Source organism: Belonocnema kinseyi, chromosome 1 (genome assembly GCF_010883055.1).
Source record: "Belonocnema kinseyi isolate 2016_QV_RU_SX_M_011 chromosome 1, B_treatae_v1, whole genome shotgun sequence".
Lineage (NCBI taxonomy): Eukaryota > Metazoa > Arthropoda > Insecta > Hymenoptera > Cynipidae > Belonocnema > Belonocnema kinseyi.
The window spans coordinates 81,393,688-81,409,457 of NC_046657.1; the positions used below are offsets into that span (position 1 = coordinate 81,393,688).

The window sequence follows — 15,770 nt, forward strand, 5'->3', positions numbered from 1 at the left end:
ACAGGCGTCATTTGAAGGATCAAGCTCGAAGAAAATGGTTCACATTAGTGAATACTAATGCCATCTCTTAGAATTTTCAGGTACTTATCAGACTGCCTAGTAGTAGACACTATCTCTCTGTAATTTTCACTTCTGTTAATACCTAGAAAGTGTTGTGTATCTATCTTGAAACTGACCCATTCCGCCTTTTTAACATCATTTATTACATTCATAAATTGGTCATCCTTGATTATGGTGCAAATTTGTGGATCATCAAAAACATATTCTTTCAGTTTGTTCTCAAAGATAGAAGGAAATTAATTACCTGAATAAGCTAAAGTTTGACCGTCTTTGTCTAGTGCTTTAACGAATTGTTCCATCATTCAAGCTTTATATTAAGGGGCGGTAGGAGGATTTTTGCAGGATCTACAAGTGGTTCGTGTATCACATTGTGTTAGTCTGGAAGCAATTCCGATCTTGGTGTCCAATCAATCGGAATATAATGATTTTTACTATCTCTACTATCCCAGAGACATTAATAGCATGGAAATTTAATAAAGTCTGATTTTTATCCAAGAATCAAAGACAGAATCTTGAGATCCCCACAAAAGTGCCAGTTGTGCTCTTCATACTTAATTTTCTTCAGAACTGCTTAATATTTACATATTCTTTTTTCAATACTGTTAAGTGCGCTACCGGTATCAATGCATATTTATTTGTATAATGGTGCAACACTGCCTTCAGACTATGTTTTTATGAATCGATACACAGCCTCCATTCTTCAGCTATGCACGAACTTGTCTTTAGTTTATTTATCAAGCCTTTTACATCGATACAATAAACTAGATATGCATCTCGCGAGAAATACTTTTTGAACTCCTTATCTCTTTCTCGGTAGAAAGTACCTTTCTTTTTACTAGATAGCAAGTTATTCTTTTTAAACCTTGAGGCTAGTAACTCGGCTCTATCTTTCGATAGCCCTGAATCCTTAATTAAATTATTGAGTTCTTTTTGTGAGGAGGTTTGTGTTACAGAATGATTAGATGCAGTGTAATCCTCATCATCTACAGATGATGTTACAGCATCCGCTTCGGAACATCTCTTGTACTCTTGTTCTGAATAGTCTTCCCTTTCCACTTTACTGATAGATGCAGTAATTTCAGAATCAACCTCTGCCATTTTCTCAGCATCTTCAGATAAAAAAATACGTCTCTGTTATACTGAAAACATTTGGGTTCACTATTTGAGAAATATTGCGACTCTTAAAGCCTGCAACATTCGTCATACAGACATAGCAATCTTCCTCGACTTCTGATTATCTACATTTTATAGGTGCCTTTAATTTTAGTTTCGATAGATCCCCTTTTTTATTCCATCGACTCAACGAAATACTACAAGTGCTAAATATAGGAAATTCGGGACCCATTCCATTTCTTGATAAGTCACCGCTAAACCAAAGAAATTTCTGTAAATACTTTTCAATTTTTTTCAAAACTTTCTTAGATTTGTCTTCAATTTACATTTAACACAAACTCAGCAAAACAATTGACGTTTGCTCTTACCTTTGTGGAAAGTATTTGGGAGCATTTCACTGTTGAAAGGAGATGTGAAAATTTGTTTACTTGGATCCACGAGAGTATCAAAAGCCTGCACGTTAGGGATCCTGTGCCCATCACAGGTGAGTTCACCGGTGCTGGGAGCGTCCAAGTGTGAAGGCTTTCTACCTTTCACGAGGCATTGTCCTTGGACGCTATTTCCTTAGTGGACCGGGAAACTAATCATTCTACACATCTTCTTTCAGGACAGTTGTGATCGTCTCCAGCATCCTTCAATATAGCACATTCAAATAAAATTTGTACACGCGATCAGAAAATTTGTTCTTTAGCTCTACACTTTTCAGGCTCCGGAGAAAGTTTGCAGCTGCGAAGTTGAATTCGCTATAATGTCATTTTATTAAAAAGAGAGCTCTTTAGGGACTTTTTCGAGTCTTTGGAAAAAGTCAAAGGCTCTGAAGCGAAAGCTTTCATCTGTATTTAAACTAAAAAGTACCCCCGCATTCAGCATCTGAAATATATAAAGATACCAGATGACTTTATATTCACTGGTAATTTGATGCACGAAAAACTGCTTCCTAAGGAATTTTCTATATCTAGTGGAAAAACCGGACCTGCTTGGGGGAAAACAAAGATCACGTTCGTATTCAAAACCACAGAATACATCAAGCTATCGCAGTCGGATCTCTTTCCAGATTAATTAAACAACCAGGTAACACTATATATGGAAAATCTGCTTTCCTCGGGAATGCACGACAGCCAGGGACAAAACCTGAGGCACTAAGGGGAAACTAATTTCAGATTCATATTCAGCGCACCAAGATACATAAAGATGTTATGTCCGACCTGTTTCCAAACGATTTCAAAATCAAAGTTAATTTCCTAACAGAAAAATCTGATTTTCTAGTGAAATATTTGCATCAAGGAGAAAACCATAATGTTCTTGACAATAAATGATTTCAGATTAGTATTTTAAAAACTAAAAATATAAATATATTATGAAAACGATTCCAATAGCAACTCGAGTCAAAATTGTAACCCTACTTTTAGCCTTCAAAGTATGCAGCTTCATAGGCTTAAAGAAGCTATAAGGCGGACTTAGTTTTATACATTTACATTCTACTTGTAGGCTTGAAGCAGGCTGAAATTAGAACCTACATTGAGCCTATTTATAGCGTGCTCCGGAAAAAGGGGGTTTACTCTAAAAAAATCAAAATCGAGGTTTTTACACCTTTCGATAGTTTTTGAATTGCTCCTTTGAAAGAAACCATAAAAAATACGAGCATTATCATTGCTAATAGCTGAGTTGTTGGGTACCCGAGAAATCGAGCTTTTGCTTGAGAGCTCGTGATTCCGTGAAACATCTCCCTCCACTTACCACTAGATCTACCCGTCTTATGTATACCCTGTCAGTGAGCGGCATCTACGACCTATCTCTTTCCGTGAGAATGTAGTGGGAAGTGGAGAGGGAAGATTTTGTAAGTCTTCTCTCTCTCCTAAAAGTCGCAACTATCGGGCCGACTTCGACCGCTCGCTCTGAAAAATCTCAGTTTTCAGAGTAAGCCCCCTTTCTTCGGCGCACGTCACATATGTCCTAGCTCAATGCATCATTGGAGGCTTAAAGTAGGGTATCGTGAGACACTGCATTGAGCGTCTATCTTTTAGCGTCCTGTCTGCTTATTCACATTTTGGAGCACAAGAACCTCTGTTTATATAATGAAATGGTTGTGTATGCAGCGTTGCCAATTCTTTGCTCTGGTTGGAGCACAGCTATCGGTTGCTCTAATTCAGTTTTGTTTATGGACTGCATACTATTATTGCACATTCATTTTTGTGTTGCGGTTCACAGCAAATCAGAGTGATTGAACAGTGAGCAGTCATTTTCTACGGTATTTTCCGTTTCACTTTTGTGTTTCTTTTAAGGATTTTATGCCCTTACCTTTTATGATCTACGCTCCTCCTTTTGTCATTGACTTCTTTCGAGAAAATTTTATTTCATGGAACGTTGATTTCTTCTCGACAGTCACGGGTACCCGCTCAAGAAATGGCTGCTGCCGTGCTTTCAGTGCCAAAAAGTAAACTGCCGCGTTATCATAATTATAATACTTTTTGTAAAACAAAATGAACACCTGAATATGAATAATTAATATATAATTATGTATATTAGTAAAAATATTTTAAAATCTTGTAAATTATACAAAAATAGTACGACTTTATAACTGGCGAAAGAGTCCATCAACAGTGCACATGCGCGCCGCTCAAAAATACGTGCCACTCGTTCATGGCCACAGGTGGACTTGAAAATACTGGTAAGTTGTAAGAGGTTTAAAGGAAGATTTGAAAAATAGTGTTGAGATTATAAGAAGACTAAAAGAGGACTAAATTCGGAATGCTTTCAGAGAATCAAAGTATGATGTGCAGGCTGAAATAAATTCAAAGAAGGTTTTATCTAGAATTAGTAGGTTTAAAGTAGAGTCTGAATTTAGACTCGTGAAGGTTTAATTCATATACAACAAAGCTGACTTTCTATGGAATTTTCCACGTAAAGGGGAAGCCCTGAGATACTGGGAGAAGATTAATGTAATTAATGTAATAATTAATTAATTAAACGCATCAAAATTCATATGGATATTAAGCTTGACCTGTTTCGTGAAGATTTTAACAGCAGGGGTAATTCCATACCAGAAAATGCTAATTTTCTAGGCAATTTTCCTCGTCTAGGGGGAAAGCCTGACGGGATAGAGGGAAACCTTTGTGAGATTCATACTCAGCGCACTAAAATACACAAGGATGAGCTTGGCGAAAAAAATACCTAATTTGTGTTCATGCCCCAAAAAATTTAAATATCTCATGCTCTGATCTGTTTCCAGACGATTGTAATAATTAGGGTTGTTTCATAACGGACACAGCTAATTTTCTAGGGAATTTTTCGCGTCTAGAGGAAAACCCTGACATTGTGAGGGGGAGGGGGCTCTGATTCGTATTTTGTGCACAAAAATAAATAAAAATATTATGCCTCACCTTTTTCCAGATGATTTTAAGACCAAGGGTAATTCATACCAAGAAAAGCTGATTGATTACGGAATTTTCCGCATCTAGGGGAAGACCCTGACGCATATTGGAGATATAGCAATAATTTAGTTCAACTACAGGTTGCAAATTACAACCAAGTGAAACAGAATGCAGCCAGAAATGTTTGAAATTGAATTACAAAGAGACTCACGAAGCCAAATTTTCAAAAATAATTTGTTTAATCATTGTTTTTAAACAAAATATGGCAACATCAAGTCTTTTCAAACTTAATTGTATAACCCTTTCGTGAATATAAGATTTTGGGTTATGAATTAGGTCAACCGTATAGAATTTAAGGAGTCTGAGGCATAACTGATTTTAAATTTGCCATTAGATTTGCAAAATAAATTCTAAACTCTAATTCTCCTTGAAAAAATATGTCCGTAGCAGTATATATATCTATATTAAATCTGAATAAGACTTTTAACGCCTATAAGAAAATGAATAATTATACAAACACAACACCTGTAGGTGCTTTTTAACATTCCATCTCCAATGTGTGACGTGCTGAGGAAAAACTGATTTCAGATTCGTGCTCAGCACCCCAAAAAATGTATGGATACCATACTCTGATCTCTCGTGCAAACCACTTTTTTGTGGGCCCGTGTAATCATTAAAACAAAAGCGCACATAAAAAAAAATACTTAATTTTAATATGAATTAATTAACACGTATAGTGTCTTTAAATATTACCTAAATTAAATTAATTATTTGACGTTAATTAGTGTTTTTGATTCATGATTATCCACCGTTGGTTGCACTATTCACTGTAGGGAGGGTTCCCCTGCTTAAGAGATTTACCTATTTTTTCAAAAATTCCTTATTACCATTCGTCACAATATTAATTATATTTTTTATATCCTTTTTCATGAAGTAATAAATTTTTCAACTTCGTAGTATCTGACGAAAAATCGATTGACAGGCTTTTTCCGATTACCTTCACATGTCATCGTATTAAGCTAATATATTATTCGCCTACAACTTATTTGAACAAATGTTGCAGTGACGTCCTTGGTACGCAATTATGATAAAGTCATCTGGAATGCTAGTTACAGCTCATTTGCAGAGATTGTGAGGTATTAGTTTTATCTACAATTTTATTTCTTTGGTTTTCATCAAATCTCCACTTTTTGTGACCCTCTGATTTAAAAAGAACGATCGCTACGAAGGTGTCTTTCCGTCTGTCTGCGATATTAGGTACGTACAGTAATTTTCGAAAAAATTAATCAGATTGGATTTAGCTTTGGCACACTTTTTTAAAGTCAAAAAAAAAAAAAAGACGATTTCGTTACGTAGCTATTTTTGACCAAAAGTTATAGTTTCATTGATTGAAAATGCTTTTTGAGAAATTACACTACCGACGGATAGTATCCGACCACTACGACAGTAAAGGGAATCGGGAATTTACTGTTCGTAATCCACTGCAACCTGTAATTCTTGACTGATTTTAATGTTTTTTAAACGTTCAGGATTAATCCATCTTGAACTTCAGGCTCTATATTTCAATTTAACTTTTTGGAATTTACTATTTAAACAAATAGAACGTCAAAATTGGGCATTTAAGAATAATTTTTTTGTCTTTGAAAAAAAGCCTTGAGAAAAGTCGCTATCTATCGGATTTATTGCAGATGCACTTCACAAATATTATTGTTATAAATATTCTAATGAACAAATTGTATTTTTTTAAATTATTGTTTTTCTCATGTAAGAACTTTAAAAGTTAATTCTCAATTGTAATAAATAGCTAAATACAAGCCAAAATTTTGATTTTTGTGTGGTTAATAATAATGAAATAAATAAATTTGAAAATTAAGCGTTTTCCACCGCGAAAAAATGATATTTTCTGCTAAATCATGTTGCAGTTATCGTAGTGGTCATATTTTATTAAAAAAGTGTGGCAACAACGCGCCATTTTTATTGCCATTGAAAATATTTTAAATAAATAGTCATCCATAACAATTTTATGTTAGAAGAAGAGGTTTTTTCGCAATGATTATTTTAATGCACCCTGATAGTGGTACTTTAATAACTAACTTTGTGTCAGTAATTCTCATTTAATATTAATGTTAAATATTAATAGAAAAAGTTGTGGATTTTATCAACAAAATACAAAAAAGTACTTTGCTATATTATTTTGCTATACGTTAATATTCGATGAGAAAATGTACGATATTTTTTCAAATCCTTGAAAATTGATTAAATAACACTTCTAATTCTTCTGAAATTCTAGCAAACTCAAATATGAAGAAGTTTAGAGATTAACTATTTGGTTGAAAATTGATATATTTTGATGAAAATTTTGTAGTTTTGTTAGAAGTTCAAACTTTTTGGTTAAAAATGCAAAGGTTTTGTTTTAATATTAATCTTTTCAAGTTTCGAATACGCATTTTTATGTTGCAAATTAGACTTTTTTTGTTAAATTCGATCGTTTTTTATTTAAAATTAAACTATTTTAATTGAAATATTAACTGTTGCATTTTTATTGGAAAATTCATGTGTTTAGGTTGAAAATTAAACTAAATTATTGAAAATCGTCTCGTTTTTACTAGAAATTAGTTTTTCTACCTGAAAAATTAAAAATACGGTAAAAAAAGTTTATCGTTTTGGTTGAAAATTCATATTTGAAGGGTTGATATTTTTTTGTGTGATAAAAACTTAATTGTTGCATTTTTTGTTAAAATTTGATATTTTTTAGTTTAAAAATACAACTTTATTTGGTTGAAAATGTATGTAATTTGTTGAACATTCTTATTTCTTAGTAGAAAATTATTCTTCTTTGTTAAAAATTCAACTATTTGTTTAACAATGTATAAATTAGGTTTATAATTCACCTTTATTAGTAGAAAATCAATCTCCTTAGTTGTTGATTCGAATATTTGGTTCAAAGCTGTTGTCTTTCGTTAAGAATTAGTCTTTTTGGTAGAAAATGAATCTTCTTGGTGGAAAATACAAAATTGATAAAACCATATTTTTTCACTTTAAAATTTATCTCTTTTGGTAGAGATATCTTCTTCTTTGGAAACATTTGAAATTTCCTGATTAAAAATTAATCTTCTCAAGTTGAGGATTTAAGTTTTTACGTAGAAAATGTTTTTTTAAAACTGTTTTTGTTTAAATATACGAATATTTTCCAAAAGAAGTACCAGCTCTTACAATTTCTGTTAAAAATGTACGTTTTTAGGGTAAACATTCAACCACTTGAGGAAAATTGCTTTTTTCTGTTCAAAATTAATTTGTTCTAATAACAATATTACTGTTGCATTGTTGGTTAAAAATTCATCTTTTTTGTTTAAAAAATTCATTTTCTTAGTAAAAAATTCATCTATTCAGTTAACAATGTATAAATTTTGTGAAAAATTTATCGTTTTCAGTAGAAAATCAATGTACCTGTTTGAAAATTCGTTTTCTTTTTAATTTGAAAATGTATATCTTTTTATAGCAATTTTATCTTTTTTTGGTTAAAAATACAAATGTTTGGTTGAGACTGAATATATTTTCGTTGAGGATTTAACTATATTGTTGAAAATTCTCTCCTTGGTTAAAATATCAGCTATTACATTGTTTGTTGAGAATTAATCTTCTAAGTTAAAAGTTTTACTACTTAACTAAAAGTTAACTATTTTCTTTAGTTGATAAGAAACAGTAAGATCATATCAAATCTCTCTCCTCCAAATCATCTTACTTAATATTTGTGTAACCTCTAAATAAACTCACAAAAAAATGTAGTCGGCAAAAATTACCTTCACAAACGTAGGTACGTGGTTCGAAATTTCAGAAAAAAGTTCATAATTTATGCACGGCCCCTTAGTGGTCCGATATTATCAGTCGGTAGTGTAAAATATAATTTTTAAGGCTTTCGTAGCCCTAAGCAGAAGTCCTTACAGTTTCAGTGGCCGGGTGTCCGTCCGTTTTTCAGAGAACATTTTTGTTCTAAAAACTTTCTTTTCATATAATTCTTTTATCGTTTTTTTTCAAACAAATTTAAAAACAATTTGTTTAAATAATTTTTTTCTAAATTCTATTGAGACTTAATTAACGTCTTAATAGGCCACGAAACACTTCATTGTCAGCGTTCAGCGCCTACTTTGACTATTTTTGTTTGTCTAAAAAAACTACTAATGCTATTAAAAAAAATTAGTATTAATACGAAAATGAGAAAATATTGTATTAATGAATAAAGTAGCAGCGGATTATTTAGTTTAAAAGCTGAAACATTACCTTCAGTTAAATAAATTGATGTTGAATGTTCTTTGTCTATTGCTCAAAAATCAATATTCTTGAATATTGATTTTTAATTTTCAAGTTGTGAAAAAATTGTTTCTATCTCCACTAGATTTTACCCACTAAGCTACGGAGAGGCGAGATTAAGTTCTTCACAATCCCCACAAGTTGAATTTCGACATAATTCCTTATAACTGTAAGATTAATTTCTCAAACAAGAAATTATATACGTATATTTTTGACGTTATGGTTGTCAGACAGATAAATATATTAAATAAATTGATGTTGAGTTTTTTTGTCTACTGGTCAAAAATAATTATTTTTTAATATTGATTTTTAATTTTGAAGTCATGAAAAAATAGCCGCTCTCTGTCTATATATTATAAAAATATGTAACTTTATGTTCGAGAAATTAATCTTACAAATATGTAGAAGCAATTACGTTGTAATTCAACTTGTAGGTGCTATTAAAAAATTAGTCTTGTCTCTCCGTACCTTAATGGGTAAGAACATCAGACCGGCAATTTGCAAGACCTGGGTTCGGATTCTAGCAGAAATAGATACCATTTTTTCATACAGTTAAAATAAAAAATTAATATTAAAAAATATTAATTTTTGACAAGTGGGCAAAAACTCTGACAATAATTTATTTAATACATTTATCTGATCGATGACTATGGCATCAACAAATTATTAACTGCAATTGTTTATTTTCGCAGTTTGGAATAATTTCCTATCCCAAACCTTTGACAAGCCATGGTGCTGATAGTCTTAAGATGGATTCAAGATTGAAATCTCATGCACATAACGTGCCAGAATTTAACCAAGATTACTAATAAATAATGCTGCTGATTAAAAGTTACTGTGTCACCAAGTCCTGCGCATTAGCCGTTTACGATCTATGCCCGGGAAGGTGAAAAACATAAATATCTCCGTATAGTAAAAAAAAATTTATATACTCGAAACGTCATTCAAAGCTCTCAAAGTTCATCAGTTCTTCCTACATTTAAAAAAAATGTTGCTTTATTATCTGGTCCCCGCATTGGTCGTTATTCTCAATTCTATTGGTAAGTAAAGAATTAATATCATCTTTAAATATGTTCTAGGTGTACTGTAAGGCTCAAAATTACTCAATCTTCTATTTCTAAATTTGTGGTTGATTCTAAACTAATCTACTTAGAATATTCCATTTTATTAATTAGAAAAAGAAACAATCCAACCGTTTATACACTTCTGAAGTGCTGAAATTGAAAAATTCTTTAAAGAAAAATTTAAATAATAAGATTTCTGTCAGGAAATAGAGGTAAAATATATTATTTTACCTTAGAAGAACCCTTAAAATATTCGCAAGCAAACTCTGCAGGCTGGAACGAATCATGAACGAATAAAATCGAAGAGCCTATGACAAAGTCACCGAACGCATCCTCGGGTTGCGGAAAGAGGGTCCCTGTACCAAAGGCTTCTGCTGAATATATTTAAAATAATTAATAAACAGTCGCAGACGATTGTCCAGCGATGGTCCCGAAGGAATAATTCTTGAGCGGAGGCGTAACAAACGTGCCGAATGCTGAATAACACCTGGGTGAGGTGTCTTAAACGGTGACTCTGGGATACCGCGCGACCTCTTAGAGTAAGTAGCCTTATCCTTGCATGCGAGGCTTTACAAGGATGGACGAACCCTTTCGTTAGCTACTCGTGGGCACAATAATGACACCATCAAACTACCAAAAAGTTGTGAATGCGGTTCAAAAAGATCGTACGCGCAGAGCACCCGGCAATGGATCGGCAAACAGTGCCGATCACCCTAGAGTTCGGAGTGGTGAAAATAATTGAGATGGAAACACGAAGAAAACGTGCCTACCTCTTGCAAACTGGATATGTGCAGGGAGGGCTTCCTCAATCACTACATGAACAACCTAAAGATGAAAATAAGGAAGCGCCATTCAGACCAACCGCTGAAAGTAGGCACCTTCTGAAGATGATAATGATTTTAGCACAAGGAGGAACATTAACATACAGGTTTTCCCCAAGCCGTAAGACCACCAGTTGTTCAGTTTATGATGCAGCGAGAGCTTTGGCAGACTCAAATCGATGGCTAAAACCGACGATGGATCAAAACTTAAAAAAAAATGCATGCATCAACTGAACCAGAAGCTTGGATGGACTAGACAAAATGCGTCTGAGGACCTCCAATCACACACTGAGCAAGACAAAGCTGCTGACAATCAAGCAACATATTGTTGACAAAATATGGGTGTTATCTGCCGCAAGGAAAATAATACAGAAGAAGGAGGGATAGATTAGGAAGATTCAACAGTTTCTTGCTGGGTTATCGCGCTTCTTCACCGTTCCCCTTTTCTCTGTCAAAAATCCACCCAAGCCCAGCGAGGTAGATACTATTTGGAGAGAGTTATACAAAATCTTGAAACCACTGCAGTTGAAAGAAGATACTGATAATATGATCCGCTTCAAGGAGTTTTGCGACAACCTTATAACATCGAAAGAGGAATGTGAATCAATCACTGTTGAAGAGGTAAAAAAAGCACTGAGGGGTTTGAAGAACTTTTCCGCTGCAAGACCAGATGGTATCAAGAACTTCTGTTGGAAGAAGTTTACTTTTACACATCAACATCTAGCCCACATATTCACCTCATATTTAAAGTCGGAAACGCTCATTCCGCAGTGGCTGATGTTCGGAAGCACTATGCTCCTACCGAAGAAAAGCAACTTTTCTAACCAGAGAATTATGGAACAAATAAATTGTTTAAGCCTGTGTGGAGAGAGATGTACGAACAACGTGGCTCGAAAAAAGGTGTAGCAGGATCTTTTGAAAACCTTAAATGCTAATCCCCATGAGTTCTCTGTTCATTTTACATCAAACTTGTGCCTCTATCTCTTGCAATACAAAATTATTTTGGATACCTCTGTAGCGACGCTAATCATGCGAACATCACTTAAAAATCGTCAGGAACTACGAGATGATTGGCAATTGAGCGTTCCTTTGCAAAGCCGCAGAGCAGGCGGCCGAGACCCTTGGTCTGAATGTTGACATTAGAAGTGAGGTAAGTGCATTACTGGACAAGAAAATACACGGAAACTATTACGAAAATGTAGAAAAACAGTCCTGATTAAAAGAGCAAACGTTTGCTTTTCTAACATTATCAGGTACAGAGGGTTTCATTTTCGCGTGCCAGGATGTTGTCAAGAAGGTCCCAGCGATAGGTGCAGAGCGTGTCATGTACACGCTGAGTACCTAGAACACACGTGTACCAACCAACGTGTTGCCAGCGACCTGCACTGCCGAAAGCTATGAGGAAGACAGAGTAAATTGTCCAAAACGAGAAAGTGCCAAATTTTCGCGGACTATAATTGAACTGCTGCATCGTATTAGGGGGTAAAAAATTATTCCGCAGCTTTTAGTTGGTTCCTGACCGACATTTTTGAAAAATTAAAATTGTTTATTTTAAAAAATATACCCTTATAATAAATTCTATTGCGCATATATTTTTTCTTTTGTAAAAAGTTGTGAATTTTGTAGTTTCCAAAATGAATGCAAAAACATGGTTTTTGAGAAACGACGATTTTTCCTGTTTTTGTCGCTTGCACTCGTTCTTAATCCGAGAGTTTTTAGTATTTTCATTTCAAACCTAAAGGAATAATTTATTAGACTATAATGAAACTATTAGTGAAATCTAAATTAATATTTATTTATATCAAAAACAAGGTAATAATTTTTTTCTCAACAGTTTTATAAATATCATTTGAATATTTTCAATCGGAAAGTCTATCAACGTAACTTTAAACTACAATAAACTTTCAGGGGATGAAAAATTTTATTAGGGCTCAGAGAAGCTTATTCTAAAATTTTACTTAAATTAGACCATCTGCTGAAAAACTATGATGTTTTAATGTATTTACTCGACGCGCTCCGGGGCCGCGAATGTAGGATTTAGCGGTTACTCTGAGAAAGGTGAGTCGCAGTAGCTCTTTCCTGAAGATCTTTTTTAATACGAATAATCATTAATTTTGATTTAACTGATAGTTTCATAATAGTATAATAAATTATTCCTTCAACTTTGAAGTGAAAATACTAAAAACTCTCGGGTTTAGAACGAGTTTAAGCAAGAAAACGATGAAAAATCGTCGTTTCTCAAAAACCAGGTTCTTTGCATTTATTTTAAAAGCGACAAAAATCACAGCTTTTTACAAAAGGGGAAAAAGATGCGCAATATAATTTTCTACAATAATATATGTATTGAAACTAGAAAAATAATTTTTGAAAAATATCGATCAGGGGTCAACTAAAAGCTGCAGAATAATTTTATACCCCCTAAAACGACGCACCGGCTCAATTCTTGGACAACTGCCTACGTTGCACACTCGAGACCTGCCAACGTTCTCCAAGACTTCGAGAAACAAACTATATTCGTCATCGAATTCTCGGCTCCGGCCGACTACAACATCATTGCTAAGGAGAAGAATAAGGAGAAGAGGTATCAAGACCTCAAACACAAGCTGCAAAGACTGTATCCGAAATAATCATTTAAAGTAATTGTCCTTGTGATCGGTGCTCTCGGAGGTGCGAAGCTCTTACTGGTTCGCAACCTTGAAGCCATACCAGCGTGCCGAAGAAATTCGAAGGCACTTGCGAGATGGATGCAGAAAGCTGTCATCCTTGGATTGCTTCGTATCAAGACACACGAGGGTGTTTCTTTAATCATTTTATATATATATATGTGTGTTAATATACTATATTAATTAATTAAATTATTAATTTCTACGATATCTAGTGTGAAAAATTAATTTAAAAAAAAGTGATTTTTTTAAGCCGGTAATGTTTTCAACCAATAATTTTCAACCTTATTTAAAGAGAATATTGTCATAAAGAACAATGCATTCTTTAAACATTTTTTCTAAAAGTCTAATCAGGTATTAACTTGATTTAACTAAAAAGTTGATAGTCTAGAAAAAATTACGACCTGTCGACTCTTCTCAAAAGTTTCATAAACATTTGATTATCAGTAGAAATTAATATTCTACGTATTACAAATAACTTTATAAAAAACGCAAGAAATATGTATCAGAGGGGGCGGTAAGAGTATTAAAATTTCAACAATACAAAATTTGGACTACCCTACTGTATGCCTAGAACATCCTTAAATGTAGTTATTTTTTAATGATTTCTATTCATTTGTACAGAATTAAGTTTACAAGGCATCACACAGTCTCGTCAACATTTTTCTTCTATCGAACTTCTTCCTTTGCATTACTATGAAGAAGATCGTCGACTACCTCTTGGGTCAAAAATAGTAGAAAAGTTCTCATTTCCTCGCGGCTATCTGTCGAAAGACAAACATGGTAATTTTTACAGAATATTACCAACTACATTATATCGTGAAGCTGTAGCAGATGCCGAAAATCAGATCGTGGGATATTTGGATTTCAATCAAGAGCTTTGGGGAATATATGACAATACTCCTCGCGGCCACTTCCGCGTTAAAATAGACAAGCAACTCAAAACAAAGAAGGACATGGACAAGCAAGAAATAGAAATTTTTCCTGAACATGAAATATATGATATATCTGGTATAACACGCATACGAAAAAAATTTGTCCTGTAATAAGTGTAGAACTCTGTCTGGGAATCCTTAACAAGCACCATAATGTTATAAAAATTGGAAGCTTCCTTTTTTGAATTTTCAAAAGACATTTCAATACTAAGTAAAAAACAACAACAGAAAGTCCTAAAGCATAGCAACTTTTTTTGTCAATGGTTTGGGGGAGGTATAATTTGAAAAATTCGAAAACTTCGAAAAAGGGTACTTCGAAAAATTTCGTGGCTCTCGCAAATATTTCCACTTACAAACCTGGAAATATTTCCCATCCCAAATATTTCCCACACAGTTGTCACACTTCTCCACCGGAAATTCATTAGTGTTGAATTCAACAAAATCGTTTTGTGGGCCGTTTTGGGTTAATTCCAGAAAATATTTTGGTGAAATGGACAATATTGTTGTTCAGTTCACCAAATTCGTTTTCTTCAATAAAGCAAAGTTGTTGATTGAATCGTTTTATTGATTTAGACATTATTTTATTGAGTGTAAGAGCATAAAAAGCGTGAAAAAATCAAATGGAAGTTACTTTGTGCTCAAATGAGTAGCTCTGTGTGTGTTTGCGTAGGTTGAAATCAGTAAAAGCGCATGGTTTTGTAAAGTACCTTGACTTACAGCGAACTACAATATTTTTGTTCTCAGACTGTCAAACAGAAATATTTGTTTACTTCGTATTATCATTTTTTTCCACAGTGAATTGATTTTTTTGTCATACGAAAAGGAAAATTACTATCCTAGATAACCTAAAGATAAAATGTCTTTATTCAGCAGTAATTTTTTATATTAGCTTTGTCTTTCATTCGATAGTTTACCAATAAACAATGTATAGTGCGTCAGATCAATCGATATTCAGTGATGAATTAAATTAACAAATCTGCGCTATGAAACAGCACTGACAACACAGGCAACTTTATTTCTTCTATTTCCTTGATTTGAGCACTGCAATAAATGTAATTTGTTATCTTTTATTAATTAGTTTTTAAATCACGCCTTCTTTTTCAAAGTCCAAATGGAATTACTTTCTAGAGCCAAGCTATATTTTAGACGGAATTTTTATTTTAATGTGATGTCTAATTCACGCCGAATTAGTGAACAGACAGCCACGAATAATCCAGTAATGGTGCTAGAATAATTCCAGTCTCTGTAAGAAATTTTTCAGGTAATCTGTCAAACAGAGTAAGCGCGAAATGGATAATTCGAACCACCCAAAAATTTCTGGAAAGGGGAAGGGAGTGGGGTATTATATTATATTTTAAAGCCCTATTTTCACCGCGCCTGTTTTTCGTCACCGGTCATCACAAAGCGAAATAATTTTTCAACCAAATAGATGAAA

General features: G+C 33.5%; 1 protein-coding gene across 1 annotated transcript; it reads left to right on the plus strand.

Moving 5' to 3' along the window:
- The first annotated feature begins 5,688 nt into the window (after positions 1–5,688).
- On the plus strand, positions 5,689–15,173 carry LOC117171186. The gene is made up of 3 exons (XM_033358266.1): positions 5,689–5,801; positions 9,545–9,892; positions 14,025–15,173. The coding sequence occupies exons 2-3, from the start codon at positions 9,841–9,843 to the stop codon at positions 14,444–14,446; spliced, it is 474 nt and encodes a 157-aa protein (XP_033214157.1). The 5' UTR covers positions 5,689–5,801; positions 9,545–9,840; the 3' UTR covers positions 14,447–15,173.
- The last annotated feature ends 597 nt before the right edge of the window (positions 15,174–15,770 follow it).

Coding starts and splice junctions, on each gene's coding strand:
- LOC117171186 (XM_033358266.1), top strand. CDS start 9,841: ATGTTGCTTTATTATCTGGTCCCCGCATTGGTCGTTATTCTCAATTCT. Junction 9,893..14,024: donor CGTTATTCTCAATTCTATTG/GTAAGTAAAGAA, acceptor TCATTTGTACAG/AATTAAGTTTACAAGGCATC.